The sequence below is a fragment of the Glandiceps talaboti genome, chromosome 4 (genome assembly GCF_964340395.1).
Source record: "Glandiceps talaboti chromosome 4, keGlaTala1.1, whole genome shotgun sequence".
Lineage (NCBI taxonomy): Eukaryota > Metazoa > Hemichordata > Enteropneusta > Spengelidae > Glandiceps > Glandiceps talaboti.
Window position 1 is genome coordinate 21,482,280 of NC_135552.1, and position 20,769 is coordinate 21,503,048.

Consider the following 20,769-nt stretch of genomic DNA (forward strand, 5'->3'; position numbering starts at 1 on the left):
TATCATATCCCCAACCACCCTCACAGTACCTTTCCTGATGTGCCAAGCAATTCAAAGTAAACTATAGCTTTAGCTTTCTTGACATGAGTGAAGTTATGTGGAAATAATAGGTATGTAACAAGGTTACATTGACAAAGGAGCACTTCTAGATTCGTGTTTCCTGTGTGATGATAGACAGATGGGCAGAGATCAAATTGAATTTGTTGTTTGAGCTTTGATAGAAAACATGAATTGTCCTGAGGCTGATCCTAGTAAATCTTGATAGGTCATGATGAGATGAACAAATTACATTAAAGAACGCTCACAACAGATTACTATGCTGCTTATGCTTTATTCAAGGAGAGAGACAGACAATATTTGACCTGAGGCACGATTCTAAACTCTAATGTTTTCATTTTATTGCTGTCCATGCACACGTCAGGTATTAGAAAGATGATGAAACATCTATCAGTCATGTTCTGTGTTGCCCTTATGTATGATTCTATGAAATGTCTGTCTTGAGTTGAAAAAATCTCAACCTTTCTTTTGAAATCCTAATTTAATGAGGACTCCAAAAGTTAGTGTGTTAGTTTTAAAATTAGATTTTGCAAATCATGTAATATAGAACGTGTTTTAGAATATTTTTCATTCTACTAAACTTTGCTCTTGTTTATAACATTTTTATATCACGCCTTTAGGCTTTTCAAAAAGTGTACACAGATTTATTCCACAGTGTATGGTGATTGTTCACAACTGTGGCAGTGATCTTTATATCATCATCATAGTGGTTCATTGGTATCACTGAATTTTGCAAAACGAATTCAAACCTTATCACATCATATCAAACATTGCTATAAAGTGAAACTTTGAATGAAGATGTGATGATTACCAAATAACCTTGTTTTAATATCAGACTGATGAAATCTTAGTTATTTGTTTGTTGCATTGTTGCTATCACTAAATTCCACGAAACGAATTTCAGTCATTTGTACCTAACATCTCAGACATCATGGAGAAGTGAAACTTTAAATGAAGGTATTATAATTACCGAGTTTCCTTGTTCAACTCTGATGAAATCAAAACCATTGGGTAACCAAATAAAAACCTCTGCTTCAAAAGCATCGTCACCTTGGTTAACTACAAGTACTTCCAATGTAGTAGTTTCAGAACTTCCAATATATATGTTATTGGGCCTGTCAAGAGATACAGAAAAGAAAGTAAACCCTTAGAACTTAAAATGAAATGATCTCTGGTTGAAGGCAATGCTACAGTATTAATATTGATGTCAATGACACTGTTTTTCATAAGTCCACATGAAGGTTTATCTTTTCAGGAAATTTGTCATCAGGAATATATAAGACTCTTTCCTTGGATAGTGCAGGTCTAGACATATGACCTACTGTTACAATTCAGGCATTGTCAGACTCTTTTGGCAGCTGTTCAGGTTGACCAAACTGACGTTATGGATGTCACTTCAGAGCAGATGGCTATGATGAAGTGTTCTCTGACTGTATCTTATGGTGCTGTAGGTTTAGTTACCCTTTTCTTATTTATACACTAAGATGTGTAAAATATAACATAGCAAGACAACCAAACAGTTATGCTTATACTAGTCAAGCGAGCTGTTGTGGCTGTAATTCTGTATTGATGTTTGGTACTCTACATGTGTGTACCTTGGATTATTGCTAATTTTGAGCCAACAATCCAAATATTGTAAACCTTTAAAGGCCCATGATTCAATCCCAGGATCCCACATAAATACTATATTATCAGTGAAGCCACGAAATTACAGGTCATTCTTTTATTCAGGATCACTTTTCTCCATTAAAGCCTGATTAACAACCGTTTTTTCTCGATTAAAATTTTAGTCCCAATTTTTGCTTTAATCATAGTATGGTGCGGGCTCCAAAAATACTCTTCTAAATTATGCTGCTCCATAAAATTTAAAAGCCAAATTGTATTAAAGGTCAGAGGTCAAAAGAGTAATTGCTGAATCATAGTCACAGCATGAAAATTGCTGTATACTACTTCCTCTGTAATTTCCATCTTGAACATTATTGAAATTAGAATAGAACAAATAGCCTGCAGCAATGTATAAAAAGGCTATTGAACTTGTTATACTAGTATACTATAGCAATTTTTGTAATGGAAAAAACTTACATCTCAGCTCGTAACCACAGATCTGGAATACAGACATCATCATCCGTACAGTTGTTTAATATGTGTATCTGAAAAAAAATTGGAGAAAAGAGATTCAATAAAAACATAGGGAAGCTTAGCAAATGAATCATAAAAGTTGGTTATGCAAACAAAAAAGCAATATAACTGTAAAAAAAAATGCTAAAGAAAGCTTTCTTTTTATAGTACGGCTACATGATCAAGATTAGAACGGGACTGAGTTTATAGCACAGTGGATGAAAATGAGTTTCTTTATGCTTGAAGGTAGTTTGATTTTATTACTGATTTATGTGCACATTCACTGCCTTCCTTGCTAGACTTTAATAGTTGATTTCATCAGAAACATATTAGCTGCACCAACATTCTCTAAATCAATAACGTCATACCTCCAAGACAACTATTCAAGACGTGAAATGGATTTCTGTATTCCTCAAAGGGTGAATAAATGCACAGATGTAATCTTTTCATTCTTCGAGAATTAAATAGCCTAAACTTTCCATGGGTGATGTAGACATGCTGAGATGTTTTCAGTCTTTTCCATGGGTAATGTATAACGTATGTACATACTGAGATGTTTTCCGCCTTTTCTAAATCATTGCAATGGTTATTTCATCCAAAACATATTAATCAAAATACTTTATAATGTTCCAGTTTTCATAATTAGGCTCATTTTTATAAATAAGAAAACTACGGTAAAAGCAAGTAAACATGATTAATTCAGCCTGGAAATTTAATTTACTTCAGTTACCAATAACATGTAATGACTGACATCTTGAGTTTTAATAAAAATTCACTATATTTCATCATTATTAACAATTAAAGTCATTTCAAATACCTTCATTTTAATTTTAAGTAACATTTTAGCAAACAAAAACATGAATTGCATTTAGGATTTGCTTCTGGGAAATCTTTTTTTACTCTGTGAGTAGAAATTTTCATCAGAAACTATGAGCCCAGAGTCTACATGCATCATGAACATTCACTCTCTCAAGAAAAGCATTGTGTGTGAATATTGATATTACCATCCTACTGAATTCAACTGTGGGAGAGTAAAAATTGTGAAATGAATGTACATATTATTAACATGCAGAAGAAATTATTCTTAACAATTTGAAGAACTGGTTTGGTAACAGTTAATAAACAGGCAATGAAGTTTCATGAAAGCTTTAGTGAGAGGTAGTTAACTAGCAACCTAGATGTACTTAAGAACGAAAATGATTTGCTCTGATTCATACAATGAAAAATTACTGGCCAATAGGCATAATCGTTTTCGATAAAGGTGTGTGTATTTATATGATAAAAGATTATGTATAATGAACCTTGGAGATAAATTCTGTAAATTTGTGTTGTGACTTTGTTCAAGAAAACTTAAAACTATTCAATTTAGTTCAAATGCACTGAGAACAAGTTTTCATATGGCAAAGTTTGGAGAGATTTGAAGGCCTTAGATTTTCAGGGAAGTTTGTCCTTGAAGTGCAGTCTACCTTACTGTCAAATACTATACATACACAAATACATACACATGCACAGTTTGTACATAACAAAGTAACATTTGCCTAAAAATCCTTTTACTCAAGAGTCAGGTCACAGTATATGAAGCTATATCACAAATTAATATTATCGTTACAGTGGATTGGATTTGAAGAATTGCTTGCTTGTCATCCAGTCCTGTCCAGGTGATAGAAGGAGCCTCACAAATCACAATTCTGTGGTTATAAAGTCTCTTCTGTAAACTAATCTGTCCTAAGATGTAATTGATACTAAGTTAAAATACAGTTGTCTTCTGACACCCACAGTATTAATCAAAAAATCATCATATTTCTTCATTGTTAACTGTCGGAGTCATTCCAAGGAACTGGCCTAAACTACAAATTGTATTGACTGATTACGTCATACACATTGCTTATGCTTGCTTATCTGATTTCCACAAGACAACCACACTAAAAGCATAGAACAAGGCATAAGGCATTCACTTTTATATTGACAGCTCTTCAAATTGAATGGGTCTTTCACAGTATACCTATATAAATAGAAATTGTGTCGTGGATATTTTAATGAAATTTTTTGTCATTGGTTTTTTAACATAAAACTGTTGAAATTGAATGGGCCTTTCACTTGATACCTATTCAAAATAGATATTGCACTGCCATGTATATTTTAATGCCATTTTTCTTATCAAAGGAAATATTGAATGAATAAATATAAATCACACATCTGAGGTATTCATTTATTAGTGATTTCTCTACTTCGAGATTCTGCATTTGTTAACATCTGCAAACTTGAATGATACTTTCTGTCTAAGTATATATATATTTTCAAAGGATTTTTGACTCAACCATTGTGGAATACAATGGAAATATCATCGTGATCTCATTATGGAAACTCGAACTCTCCGAGGAAACCATTAGAAATCATATACTGCTTCAATATCTGAGAGAGATCAGTATAGAGACTTTAATTTGAGAAATGGGAATTGAAGGTTTTTTTCCCAGCAAACCTGATATACCCATTGTTAACAATTCTTGAGTAATATATTTAGCTCTTTTAGCCCTTGTTAAAGACTGTCTGTGTACTGTTAAAATGTCCAGATTTTATTAAGGGACCATTGTTGCCATATGTGGACTTGCTGTACTTTATATTCTATAAGAACATATTGAATGAACCAAACATCCACATTTGTTAGGCATACAACCAAATTCTGCCTGTGGATCACCTTTGTTAAGATTGTCACAAAATGTAATATATTCAACCCTTGTATTCAGCTTTAAGAAGTGCAAATGAAAGGATTTTCTCTGAGCCTAAGATATATCTCTTACGGATCTTATACTGTGAAATTTAATGCATTGCAATTCTTTGTCCCAGTCTGCTAGTATATTAAGTATAATAAACGCATAAAGGAATAATGCATCATCCTGGTACATCTACAAGACAAATATCTGTTACTAAAGGTTGTAATCTTTCTCTTATAATGTATCTTAAGATATATCTTAAAATGAGAATTTATGACTGTGACTCATATCATAAAATTCTTACACAAGATGATGCTTTCTGAAGCTGTAATATTCTTGTCGCAATATCTCATTTGCCAGTTTTTTGTCTTCTAATCTGACAAATGGCATGGATTTAGGGCTTGAGGAATCCTAATAATTGAAAATATATCATTTGATCATAGATGGTTAACATGCTTCATGCTGTTTCCAATTTTTCTTTCCCTGAATCCAATCTGTCAATTGACATTTTACCTACTCGGGGTTCATGTACGTGTGTTTTCTCCCATCATAGTTATTATGGCCTGTGTATTCTTAAAACGACCGTAAATCAGCAGGGAATGTGGGCAGGGTGACGAGATTTAAATGGTTGTTGCAAGAAAATAAATTGTTATTAATAACATGTCTTCGACGTAGACATGGAAATGAGAAGATATAATCCACTTATTGACTAGACAGGAATGATGTCTCTACACATAGCATACTCTTTAATTTTTTTATTTTCCTATCTATTAATTTTCTTTAAGAATAGACCATGATAGGCATAGAAAGAGAAAATGTGTCCTCTTAAAGTCAACGACAACGAGAACTGCCTATCAGATAAAAATGATCAGGTTCTTTTTTTTTCTTCTAAAGTTGGGGACCCAATAACAAAATGGGGAAATCACATAAAACTTGGCAATCCATAATAGTTTCCCCATGTACATATTTATTGTACTGTAATTTTATTTGGAAAAACAGTCAAACAACTGGGGAAATCAGATTTTACATACCTAATGAAAATCTGATATCAAAATGTGTCAGACAGTCTGCTTTTCATCCCTCTGCTTTATATTTGTCATATCACTAAATTATGAGTGGCTCAAAAGATTTCATTTACACATGTTTACAAGATGCATTCATCTCCTATGATTCTTCCAGGCTCCATATGTAATTTTCTCTACTCCAGTAAATTAAACATATCCTTGAACCATACACTTACCACCATATGTACTACTAAAATTGACGTTTAGCTGTGAATAAGCACTGTCAATAAAGTACAATCTAAATAAAGTGCCAGTCAAAGCCTGGTTATATTGCACTGACCACCACATGTACTACTATTAGAAGCTGGCAGTAAATATATACTGCCATCAACTTTGAGGTTTGCTTGTAAAGAACACTGCAATTAAACTGGCAGTCCAATCCTGATTATGTTTTGCAATTGACATTGGAAATTTGATATTGGAAAAAGAATAACTATCTCCTTTTAATATTAGGCTGCATCTGAAAAACCATCAAAGCCAGCATGGGAAGTGAAGTCAATTATACACATCAACCTTACCTGTTTTCTGACTACAGGTGAAATGTATGCATTCAATATAGGGGAAAGTTCACCAGCTGCAACTCTTCTTGAATCCTCAAGTAATTTGGCACTTATGTCGATTGCAATGGGTGAATATTTGTCTTGTACATCTCCCTACAAAAAACAAATCGGAATGATACTCTGATCAATTACTGATTGATATATATCATGTAAAATCAGTTATTGATTTTCAACATGCAGTTATACTCCTAAAATACAGTAGTTTTGTAGTGTATGGCATTCAGTATGCAGCTACAAGTTAATCCTCTTTCTACCAGGGGGGTATTTAGTTGTACAAAAAACCTACAACTTGGGAAAAACAGCCTGTGATTAATTTCATACTATACAAAAAGTGAAAGTATTACAGTCCCTTTTTTGTGCTATTATGTAACAAGTGCAAGTGAGGTTGCTTGGAAACATTCTCTAACTAAGTTTAACACAAATTGAACCATATATTGGTTCAAAGTAAACTGCCTCAGCCTGTCTGTCTATCTGTCCAGTAGATGATACAATTTCATTGAAACTAGTTAGCATAAAGGCTGACAAATTTACAATTTTTTTATTTTCATTATAGTAGGCATTTGCCTACACTGATGTTCATGTAAACCTGATCTCCTAATGAAAATGATTGCATTTACATTGTACAATACTGGAATTAAAAGTGTGAAAACTGCAGTACAATACTCAAGTTAAATGTCTCTTCTACAAGAATTACAGAAAAATGAAAAGCTTTTGTTCAAAACCAAAGCAAGGTAGTCTACAATTTGGTGCTGATAGTCAAAACAGTAAATGCTAAAATCCCAATGAAACTTCTATGTTGTACAGCACTATAATAGAAGTCTGTCAGAATGAGTCTGTATTGATAATTAATGTAAACAGTTTAAAATGGAAATCCACAAATGCAGATAATAATCTTGATATAAGATCGTTGAAATATTATGAATGACTGCCACAGGGTCTCACTATTGTAGTACTGACATCATTACAAAAATGCATGTATGTAGCATAAAGATACTGGTATGGCTATTTTAAACTACTACATGTAGTATGTACATGTAGAAACATGTTTAAATTGTCATATGGATGTATATAATTAGGATATCGTAATAATTACATAACAACAATATTGTGCACTTCACTACTACAGACTACAGTGTTGACTGGTACTTTTCATTACTTCGGAACACATATCCACAATCCTTTATACAAGCTTTAAACAAATGAACAATGTCTGTGTTTAAACATACATTTCATTTACAATGGTAAACCAGAATCTAACAGGCACATGTCCACTATCCTTATCTTGAGCAATTACATGAATTGCAAATTGCAGGGATGGTGAAAATGAGCAAATTGTCTGAGTTTCAGTAAAAGACATGGCTGTTGGGCAGGATCATTTTTTAGCTTATTTGTGTTTTCATGGTAACGTACATGTACATGGCTTTGCACTATGTCTATATAAAGAATCAGTTTCCACAATTGTGTCACTGTACACTATATTACAAAGTACATTTAGACCTATATTTACATCACATATCTTTTTGTTTTCAAGAAAACTATAAATGATAGCCACAAAGAATGATATAGGATTTCAATCACTAAATTAGAAGCCTAATCCATGTTGTTCTGGATGTACCAATGTTTTATGGATAAATCTGAGCATTGTACATGTTAATTTAATCAAAATACATGTACACTACAAATTCTTGTATTTATACATTTAGATTGTATACATACATGTATACAGTTAACATATTTTTGAACACTCAGACTTGATTACAAATGCAGACATGTACAGTCATATATAAACATGTGCCTCTAACTTGCACATACACCCAACCTCCTTTCAAAGCATATATTGTACATTATAAAAGAGGTGATCTCTTTGACCAATGTCTGAGTTTAGAAACACATAATGGCAAACGAGACTCTAACAGGCACATATCCACAATTCTTACCTTGAGCATTTACATGTACCTCTGTATTGCAAATTACAGGGGTGGTGAAAATGAGGAATGTCTGAGTTAAGATGTACTCGTTTCATTTATAATGACAAACCAGACTCTAACAGACACATATCCACAATTCTTACCTTGAGCATTTACATGTACATATGTATTGCAAACTACAGGGGTGGTGAAAATGAGGAATGTCTGAGTTAAGATATACATGTTTCATTTATGATGGCAAACAAGACTCTAACAGGCACATATCTATACTCCTTGCAATAAAATTGCAAATTAAAGGAGTAATCAAAGTGAGCAATGTCTGAAGACAAGAATTTCATTTTCAATGGCGAACCAGACCAAATTACTGGTTTCTTATCAAACTGATTTTCAATTTTGTAAATGTATTTGGAATTGCCTCGATGGGACAACCAGAGTTGATAAATTGGCCTAATGGCCTACTCATAGTAATTACTTCCTATATTGTCGAAGATGATACCTCACATGGATGTTTCAGAGGTATCAAATATACTAAATGATAGCTTGATATTCATCATGAAATTGATTTTCTAATAGAGAGTATAACTGAGAAGGAAATAGTAAATGGCGATTTCTTATTAAGGGGCTTCATATTTTTGGTTTCATGTCTGTGATGGACATTGTTACATTCATAGAAATGTACAGGAAGGTGTATTTGAGTGCTTTGCAGGGTTTAAGGCAAACACTTTAAAGGACACCACTCTAGTTAATCACTTTTTTTCTATAACTGTTCAAACTAAAAGGACATTTGGACCACATGACAATGTAAAGTTTGGACAGGAGATTAAATTCAAACTTAATACCTGATCTAATGATCTTTTTGTAACACACTGTATTTGAGTTGTGTTCATTACCAAGAAATTTGTAATACTCAGTAACGCTAAAAAGAGCATATGTTAAATAAACTTTCAAATTATTACGGCAGAAATGAGATATTATTTTCCCAAAGAGTTGTACAGTCTAGTTTGTATATGGAACACTGCCAAGGAAAACACAATACTAGAACACTTAACTCAGAATTTTGATTGAACAAAGCTAAAGCTAGGATCTTGCTTGAAAACACTTTGACCAAAACAAAACATGTTCTTATTATTTAATATTACACAAACCAAGAACAATCCTACCCCATTATCTTTTGATGCTGTTTCTAAAAGTCCATAGATTCTGTGACTAGAGGTGATGAAGTGAAGTCAAAGACATAATTTCTTCACTGGACACTAGGAAAGCGGCTGGTCATGATGGCATTGGTGTTAAACTTGTAAAAGACGCTTCAAAAGAAATATTGAAACCCTTATGTTCACTTATTAACTTATCATTTTCAAAAGGCATCTTTCCCGATGACCTCAAAATAGCAAGAGTTTTACCGATTTACAAAAAGGGTAACCCAGAAGACATGGGGAACTATAGACCCATATCTATTTTACCAATTTTTAGCAAGATTTTTGAGAAATTGGTGAATGAACAAATACTGAATTTCCTGGACAAACATGACATACTTTACAAACACCAATACGGGTTCAGAAAAAAGCATAGTACAAAACTTTCACTGATCAGTTTATCCCAATATCTACTGAGTGAAATTGATCATGGCAATCCAACTCTAGGTATTTTTGTAGACTTCTCTAAAGCCTTTGATACCATAAATCACGATATTTTGCTTGCCAAACTAGAGTTTTATGGTATCAGAGGCTTACCCCTCCTTTGGTTTAAAAGTTATTTATCTTCCAGGAGTCAATTTGTTGGCATCAACGACGTCAAATCTAGTAAACAAAATATAAATTGCGGTGTTCCACAGGGCTCGATTCTTGGGCCAACTTTATTTCTGCTATACATAAATGACATCCCGATGTCTTCAAATGCTTTTGATTTTAGATTATATGCGGATGACTCAAATTTATTTTACACTATTAAAAAAGACACAAACACATGTACTATAGACCTAAACCTTGTAAGTAAAAATTTCAAGGATGTCATCAACTGGTGTGATGCCAACAAATTGACGATCAATTCAAATAAGACCAAATATACAATCTTAAAAAGCCATAGAAAAAATGTAGTATTGACTGGTTCCCTTGAATTTAAGGGGGTCTCACTAGATGAAGTTCAAAGTTCGCCTTTTGTTGGGGTCAACATTGACAATACGCTGTCTTGGAAGCAGCATATAGCTGAGGTGAAAAAGAAAATTAGTAGAATGACAGGTGTGTTTTATAAGTTACGTCACACGGTTCCAGAATACGTACTTGTACTGATGTATAATGCTTTTGTTCTGCCCCATATCACCTACTGTCTCGAAGTGTGGGGTAACACGTGTCCGACATACCTGAATGAAATATTTTTAATTCAAAAAAGAATAGTGCGCACCATAACAGATAGTCATTGGTGTGCTCACTCGGAGCCATTATTTAAAAGGTTGAATATTCTTGACATTTTCAAACAGCACAAATTACAGCTTGCCGTTCTCGTTCATGACGTTTTGCACCTCAGATTACCGGATACCTTTCAGGGTTTTTTCACTCCCATTAAACACTCCTTCACAACACGACAGAGCGCCAGAAACGACCTTACTATCCCAAAAGCAAACCATAGGACTGGTCAGTTCACTGTCAAGTATGCAGGTGCTAAACTATGGAATAGCATCCCTTACAACATTCGCAACATAAATAGCAGAAGTCATTTTCAAACAGAGTTCAAAAACTATCTCCAATCATTGTAAACTAGTTATACTTCATATTCATAGAGATTGATTACCGTTTGTCTGTATATTTAAGTAGGTCATTTGTTGTTTCTTTGTATTTGTGTATTTGCTTGTTTGGTTGTTGTTGTTGTTGTTGTTGTTGTTGTTGTTGTTGTTGTTGTTGTCCACCTATATTTATACAATGTATTTTGTAAATCCTTTATGATTTTTTTCTATTCTGTCAATATTGCAATATACTCAATTTGACCAGCAGCCCCAGTAATTAGTAATTCCTAATCCCTAAGATTGTAAAAGGGGACGGACTCGACTAGTTGCAAAGACAACTATTTTTCGTCTCCCTTTCCCAAGTTGAATACTTCATATATTGTAGAATTGTTATATATGTATATGTATATATATATTTCTGGGAATAAAGAAGATTATTATTATTCTTATCATAATGACAATTGGTGCATAAATGTGTCACAGAGCTGCACATCTGATCTAGATGTGACAAAGCCTGCAGACCTGGCTCACTATTCCAGAGTTTTCATATTCATCAAAACACGTACATCAGAATTCATATGGCATCATCTCCTTGAAGGCAAGAGACAACTTTCAGCATGTTTTCCAGTTTGATACTTCCATTCTTATCCGATGATAAGATTGTTAGTCTACCACATCTAATTGGGTGGCTCCTGACGCCACTATACAAATCTCTTGTGAGCTATTTGACTCACTTGAGTTCAAATGCTTCTTATCTGATCAGGTGCACAAAGGAAACATCTTCAACTTCATTGAAGAGAACATATCTTGTTCACCCCTGACCTTTTATCTGATGATATGTCACCTCATTTCGTTTCCTGGAGCTTCACCTTAATATTCCATCAATTTAAGTAGACAAAGCCCAAGTTAAGTTATGAGCCAGATAACATTCCTTGTCTAAGACACTGTATAAGAATGCCAACACTGTTGATACAGTAATATTATGTTTAATACTGGACTGAACCATAAACTTAAGCTCGGTGAACTGGTAATTTGTAAACTTAAAGCTCGACTGGTCCACTAACTTTCATATTTTCCATGAATTCCTGTACAGTAACATTAAATGCACGTTGATGTATTAAAGCTGATCATATCAGGGACACAGAATTCCTTTCAGAAAGGTAACACAATTCTACACTCCATCTGTAATAAATAGCATCTTTTAATAGTCCACAAACTTTAATGTTTCTCCTAAAATATACCACAGTGACTGTAATAAAAGTAAATTACTGTAATCATGCATTTATTCTAGTTGATATTACACTCTCATTATGGTAGTACAAGATGTGTTCTGCAACAAAAATAGTATTTTATATAGTAATTATATCGTTCAATTGTCATAAAAATGCCATCATATTTAATCGAAGATTGGCATTTGCATTATGTATTGAGGAAAGATGATATACAAATCTGAGATCTTGAATAGCAAGATCCTTTTGTTTCTTAGAGTGTCATGCAAACTATTCTTGATTAGAAATTGCTCTGTCTTGCTAATACATGTATTATTATAGCGCTTTGATGTTTCAAAATCATTCAGAAGTTTGTTGAGCTACTATATAAAGTTGACAAAAGTGTGATGTATCAAAAAAGGTCTATAATTATTAAATACATAATCTAATTGTTGTCATGCAAGTAGAGTACATAATGTATTGCTTTTAAAGATAAAAGAATTAGTAAAACTATCAATGACAGGTGTGTGTCATATACATGTTATGTATGCATATGCATGTGGCTATTATGAAGCAAATTTCTGGTATATCTGTTTATTTGAATTTAAAAAGATATTGAGTATCTGTTTGCTCTTTATTCATAATACTATACAGGCCTTTAAATCTCCTCTGTCAGAGAATAATGGATCCTGACAGAATACATATACACATTTCAGAGAAGTTCGGTGCTTAAACTGTATTGCCCATTCTTGTGTTTTCATCTTCATAAGTCCCAAGGACAAGCCCTTCTAAGACAATTCAAAGTAATGTGCAATGAATAAACTAGTTCTTGCTCTGCATGGTCTAGTCAACAGTGACATGTATATATACTAATGACAGTCCGGTGTAAGGTGTAGTTTGTCAAGAAACACAAGTGAACATGAAGTCATTACCTGACAAGGATGGAACTTACTCTGCAGTGATTGCTTTGTATATCACAACGGTCCTACAAAGACATAGAAAAACACTCCTTCACCCGACACTCATCGACTTTATGTCACTGTGTGATGATTAATGTGGCCAAAGCCATGTTTCCTTAATGGCACCTAAACACATTTGCAATCTTCAATTACCTTTCCCAAGGTTAGATCCAAGAAAACCCTGCCTAGATCTAAAAGATTACCATTTGGTAAGACACAAAACTCGCATAATCTACTGTAGCAAAACCCATCAAATTCTCCATTGGTTTTATCTTTTATCACCATTAAACTACTGAGTTTAGATAATGTACCACAAGAACACAAGAATGTACAAGTTCAAAGTCAATCTTGACTTGCTATTGACATATTATTAACATATGTGTACATGTATTGACTAAAAATCTCACGTCTTTGCCTTGGAGTCATGGTGGTCGAATGCTTAAAGTGGTCAGCTTGGAATCTGCAGGTTGCAGGTTTGAACCTCATCACAGCTGTTTGTTTCTGAATGGCTAAAGTCCTTGGGTAAGATCTGAACCACAACTGTACTCCATTCAACCCAGCTGTACAACTAGGGCCCTGGCAGGATAGAAGTTGCAAAGTGGCTATGCCACTTATGAAGGCTGCAATGGATTGTTTCCTCCCCAGGGAGTTGAGAAAGTATAAAGGGCCATTATCCCAGGGGGACTAAGCTCATAGTCCAATGTGATGTTGACGAAGATAACTAACTCAAGCAACAGGCTATGGGGGAAATAGGTAGAACCCATGCTAAACATTTCAACTTGTTTGTTCTCAGGCTGCTGCTGTCGCTTCAAAGCCCAGCATTGTGACTGTTAAGGCCTCAGGCTACTGCTTTTGTAGCAAAGCCTGGCATTGTGACTGTTAAGGCCTCAGGCTGCTGCTTTTGTAGCAAAGCCTGGCATTGTGACTGTTACGGTGTAGGGCTGCTGCTGTTGTAGCAAATTAAGCCTGGCATTGTGACTGTTAAGGCCTAGGGCTCCTCCAGCTCTAAAGCCCAGCATTTTGAATGTTAATATTCCTCGCACACAGATGATAAAGTTAACTTAATCCATCAGATGTAATCTCAGGAAATGAGTTGGTAGAAATTGGAAAACATCTAATTTTATGTTTGACATCTAGATATATATGGTTCAATTTCTCTTAAAGTTAAAGTACAACATTGGCTTGATCATCAAATTCCATTTGAAGGTACACCTTAGATACAGATCCCAGTTCAAATTATTTCTTACTGCTTCAATTTTTTTTAATGGTTGAATTAAGTAACCACTTACTTGTATGCTTGTCTGGTGAATAGTAAAACAGAAAGCATGAAGAATATCTGTCATACACTCTGTTGCAAAACAGCATGACCCTTTGCTGTTTGACACAGACATTTTAGGAAAGTAAAGAATACAAAGACCTCCCCTCCCCGTTAAACCTTGTAGATAGACATAGAGACATGTATACATGTACAATGCCATATAATCTGTATCAAAAGTGTTTCTGCTTGTTGTAACAGCATTTTGTGTAGGTCTATGCTTTACCTAGTCAGAATTTTTGAATGCGTTGGAGTTATGTTTTTCACTCTAGGATCTATGAAGTTTTACTTGACTAAAAAAATTATTCATGGATGATTGTCATTAAGTCATTATTTGATTTCTACAATGATATCCACAAGTTTAGTTACAATAAAAGAATCACCTATAATTAAAACTTCGAACATGTTCACTGCAGTGAAATTCTGTTCTGGACAGGATCTGAGAAATACTAGTACATGTTGTAAAACATTTGTTGACTGGTGGAAATTGTTGAAACTGTAATCATAATCATTGTGTAATCATGCTGCATTTGGATTGGAGAAAACAATCACTGGTGGCATACAAGAAAAGAGTTGCTGTCAAGATTGAATCTCTCTATGTCGCTAGATCTCTGACTACATTTTAAGTGCTTGTTCTACCTACCAGCTTGCTTACATAAACTGCATAATATGATTTGGGGAATTACACTACATGTACGTCAGAATGTGTGATTATTCAATGAAGTCATTTTGTAGATATGCATGTGTAACTGCAAATGTAATGAAAATGTTAAGTAAATTTATACATAATTATGGGTATCCTGATAACAACTGCGGGGTGTGGTTACTCATCAAGCTTGAATTGCTACTAACACAAGATGGTACATTTCATGTAGAGTCTATTGTAGAACAAGCACTAGCATAGGCAGAGATCCAGCAATGTTGACACACTATTTTAAATATAGTTTTTCTAAACCTCAAGTATTTGTCCCATGGAAAAAATGATTACGTAGCATGATATTTTTAGAATAACAATCTCAAACCAGCTCCACACGATACATTTGTACATCATAGCACCTTTAATTTCACTTTATTGGTTTACAAGGCAGTTTCACATAGCAGAAAGCACAAGAAGTAATCATGGTATTAAATAAAGGAATCTTGAGTTACTGACCCCTTACCTCTGTTAGATTAACTAAAACAGCAAAGTAGCTAAAGTCATCTGTTTTATTGTATTCATCATGACTATTCACTACCTTTTATTACCTTTCCTGATTGCAAACCTTAAATGTATGTTTTCATTTCACTTTACAGCATACAGCCCTTTCAACCTGCGTAATAAACCTTTGTTGTGGGAAGACATCAAGACAACACCTGCATACCAAGATGAAAGTCCCATCTCCATGTACATGTACACATGTATGGATCTCTTCGTTAGAAATAATATGACCTTTGTAGATTACTTTCAAAGGTCATTGTTTTTCCTTGTTACTTGTCTGTCTAATTTACTTTCTCTGTGGGATTACATAGGGTCTCTAGATGATCCACCTTGTTTACTGAGATTACCGGAATGTTGAACATTCTCATCAAGGAATGTATATAATGACAAAAGGTCAATATGCTGAATCACTGACAATCTATTCACCTTCTTCCAGGTCAGCAGAAATTGAGCTGATTCTGTTTTTTAATATCTGCTACTTTGCACAATACTTCCATGTCTCTGGGGGAACAAGTTCAAAATCGTAAAGATTTTGAATATCTTCAACATCTCACATAATACTACCTCTCTGAGGAACACATTCAAGATCAATTGGGGAGTGTCATGGCACGAAATAAAGGCAGTTTCATAACTGTTGGGTGCTGAGGAGTCATTTCATGATTTGATATCCCTTTAATGCATTACATATGCTGTCACTGCAGAAAATAACAGCATTTTTGTGTGTTTAAATCACCTACATGTACATTACATATGATTGCTTACAAACACAGATTGAAACTTGTTCCTCATTCATTACTAGCAGAGCTCCTTGACATGGACACAGTTGGGTGACATGCATATACAATAGCTGAACATTAATATTCATGATTTTTTTTAAGGTAATGAGCACTTGCAATTCATGAATACGTTCTCTTTCTAGATATGAATGTCTGCTGACTCTCATGAGACAAAGCATGTCCATGGCAAGGACCTCCACTAAGCAATGAGTGAAGAACAAGTTTCAACTTCATGTGTTTTTTTTTTTGCAATTGTGCATAATGTATGATGTAAAATCATGAAGTGACTGCGTTGAAAACAAAATTTATGCAAGTGCCTTTTAGTTATTTCCTTTAAGTTTTAAGTGACATTCCCTTTTAAGATGTTGAATATATCTAATTCCTAACAAGGATACTATATCTCTGGGGATTACATTCAAGATCAACACAATTTTGTCTTAGAGTCAATACCAGTTATCTCAATACAGGTCTTTGAACTTTGACAATATCATTGAATGCCATGAATTATTAAATACATAATCAAGGCTGTATTTGATTGTTGTACTACAAGTAATTATAAATATTCAATCATGTTCAGTGACGAACATCTTATATCCTGACAGCTTTTATTCTAGCTACATGTACAATGAAAAAAAAAGTGGGGTGGGATGGACAATGTAATGATATATTAGATGTACATTCTTAAACGTAAACATTTCTTTATCAAATTTTGATCAAGAATAGCAACCCTTGGGTAGAATAGGCAATACATTGTAATACCAAACCCCTTACAGGTGTTATTAACAATAAAAGCTCCCTGTGTACAAGGATAATATTGCAGTATAAATACTGTCACAAAAGTGTGCCTACTCAAGCTTGTGTAGACGGCAAATTTTAAACACGTGTGGAGTTTAGAAATTCATCATGACTTTTCTAAATGAAAAACTACATTTTACCAAAACACAAAGATTATTTGATAGAAATTTAGCATTGATAACTGGTACACGTTGATAAGAGCTTGAACAATTTTCAACTACAACAAACTTACATACATGCATCATAACTTGTATACATGTTATCAAACAATTACATGAATCAAACAAACTATTAGTCCACGTAGCATTTTTTCAGTGAATTTCAATTCTTACAAGTTTTTGATGACATACTTTTTATTTTACTCACTTATACAGTGTTGCAGCCAGCCTTTTGAAAGAGTGGGACATAGTGTCCCATGACTTTCATATTTCTGGGTCATCATCAATTTTTTTGGGACATTATAAAAAAAAGTGCCAATTGCATTGTAGCACAACTGTACAATTTTTAAAAGTATTTACCCACATGCTGATCCATCCTAGATATTTGCTGAATGATTATGCAGTTGCCTATCCAACCCTGTTGTTATCTATACAATATACATGTACATGATCATTTGGCTGTTGCTATAGGTGTGGTCATGTTGCTAAACAAATTTGCATTCAATTTTAGTGTGGGTCATCTATGACCCATCACTTCCAAAATTGTGGGTCAGGTCCACAAAATGTGTGTCAAATGACCCCAAAACCTCCTCTGGCTGCAACACTGTTATAATATTGTGACAGGTGTGAAAGTTTTTGAGGTCTTCTTTTGTTTTAAATTTATCTTAGACATTTATTCCAATATACCCTACCATGGATACTTATTCTCTTTGAGTTTTGTATTAAAACCACATTGAGACTGTTGCATAATGTGCTGTTGAGAATTTGTTATTATCATTATCATTATTATTATAACATATCAAATAATAAATACTGCCACAAACTATAAAGCTATAATCTAAATCATGTGACAAATAATCAATTTTTGCAAATGTGGTAATCATATTAAGCCTTTGGCATCATAATTAATAACCTTTAGGAAACACAAACCTTACTTTCATTTTAACACTGTAGAAAACCTCTCTCTAATATATCTCTCGCTCACTCACTCTTCTTTTGAATCGCTGTAGTCCACTCCAGAATTTCTGACAAAGTGATTTGCTTAAAAGCTAGAAAAACATCTGACATCTTATCAACTCAGTTGATGTATTTAGCTTTCCTAAATCCTTTGGTAAACTTTGAAACACATGAATAACAAATACTAATATTTGTCTAAAATCTAAAAAAAATATTGACATAACTATTTGAGGAGATAGATTGGAATAATGTCAATGAAAACAGATAACCAGTAATTGCATTATGCACCAATTTATTTCTTAGTTCATTGTTATGTTTCACAAGCTGTGGTTATATTCTTCATTCTAAATGTTCAGAATCGATACTTCTTTTCATGTATGCTACAACTAGCACGGTTAAAATTACTAGTCTTGTCTAACTTGATGTGAATACTTTTAATGAATGCAAGTAATTTGCTGGCAGCATGTCAGAGTGTTAGATTGCTAAGCATTCTTCAGCCAACATGTTCTAATTTACTTTAGTTCTTAGTTATTCCGTTCAGAGCAGTATTGATCTGTTGATTTGCTTCCGTGGGGTTGGTTTACAAAGACTTGGTGAAATTGATACGGAAGATGATCCCATGGATAAAACATACACAGTTCTATAGCTATAAATCCATAATGTTAAAATTTTCTACTGTATGCATTACTAAATAGGATAGCATGGCAGTGAATTAGGTCTAACAATACATCATATAGGAAATCATGCCATGGATAAAACACACAGCTCTCCTGCTACATATTATCCATTGAATTTCCTGATATATACTAAAACAGAATGGGATGACTGTGCACTTTAATATGGAAGATCATCCAATCCAATGTATAAAACACACACAACAGTGAATTTGCTAAAATGTAAAACAGGGTGGCATGTCTGTGACTTAACTAAAAGTCTAACATCATATGGAAGATCATCTCATGGAGAAAACACACAGCTCTCTTAGTCTCTAGCTATGGCTCTCTATGTTGAATTGCTACTGTAACAGCAATATATGATCACAAAATTGGCTCGAATCTTCAACATAAGTATCACAACATATTAGTAGGCTTATATGAGAAGTTTGATTACAGTACTTTGGCCTGTCCGCATCACACAGAAGACCACCTAAAGGATCAAACACATACAGCTCTATACCTATAGATCTGTGCATAATATTGATTTGCTACATTATGCATTAAACTGAACTGGATGGCGTGACTCTGACTTAGGCCTAACATCATAAAAGAATCATAGATCAAACAGTGTAGAGTGCTAATTACTCAGGGATGACACAAAGTGCTGACTCAGTTGTCCTTGGGAGCTATGCTGTCATTTTTTCTCATCATGTCACGTACAGAGGTCAGCTGAGAAATATTGATTCATCGGTAATAAATCTTGGACAGCTTCCGTTGTTTTTTCCCCAATGTAGTAACCATTAATGATCTTATTTAATTGATTCAATGCTTTAGTTGCCTCAAAAAAAGGGGGCATGCTAATAAAGAATACTACTCACAAATCATGTAGGTTCAGAGAGGTGATTCTGTCAGCAATGTGCGAAGTTTATCAGTTGGTCACAACGTATACAAATGGAAAGTGAGTCTACCCCATCTTATTAATCAAACGAACACACTAGATTGTCTGAGATGATTATGAAAAGACACTTCTAAGGATAAGAAAGGCTAAGAAGGGGGCTAAAGTTGATTGATTTGGTTTCACTTCGGACACAAGGGGATCTCAGTGTTCAAGCGATAAAAAGCAACACAGTAACTAAATTAACGCCTTTACCTTTTTGCATACTATTTGATAGATATATAGACATACAAGGAAGGAAAGCAGTAAAGCAGTGTCTGATTGCTAATGCCATTTTGCCTATTACTTGGAATAAGACTTTGTAAAATGTAATAGGACAGTGTCTGCTAACTGCAAATGAGTACATGGTTTCTTGTGGCATTCAGATGGAGTTGAATCATTTTACCGTGTCTACTCAGAAAACCAGTGAATGAAGTTAGGCATGGTTCCGTTGGATATTAAGAGAGAGTCAAGTGAGTCACTAAAGTTGTTGGTTACTTCATTCATTTCCGGAGATTTGTTTTTACAACTTACTTATTTCTCAATCTGTTATTGTTCATACCTCAAAATTTAACATGAAGTAAACAGTCATAGTAAAGTAGAGGAAAACAAGAAGAATTAAAATTAACTGAGGATAAAATGTGCCTTTGAGACCAAAT

General features: G+C 34.0%; 1 protein-coding gene across 2 annotated transcripts in view; it reads right to left on the reverse strand.

Annotated features, from left to right (window-relative positions):
- Positions 1 to 20,769, reverse strand: part of LOC144433910 (integrin alpha-8-like) — a 124,026-nt gene that overhangs the window by 15,503 nt on the left and 87,754 nt on the right. For both annotated transcript variants that reach the window (XM_078122312.1, XM_078122311.1), the window contains exons 18-20: positions 6,469 to 6,603; positions 2,140 to 2,207; positions 1,028 to 1,172 (exon numbers count right to left, since the gene is read on the reverse strand). In XM_078122312.1, the coding sequence (XP_077978438.1) occupies positions 1,028 to 1,172; positions 2,140 to 2,207; positions 6,469 to 6,603 (348 nt within the window). The remainder of the gene's footprint in view (positions 1 to 1,027; positions 1,173 to 2,139; positions 2,208 to 6,468; positions 6,604 to 20,769) is intronic.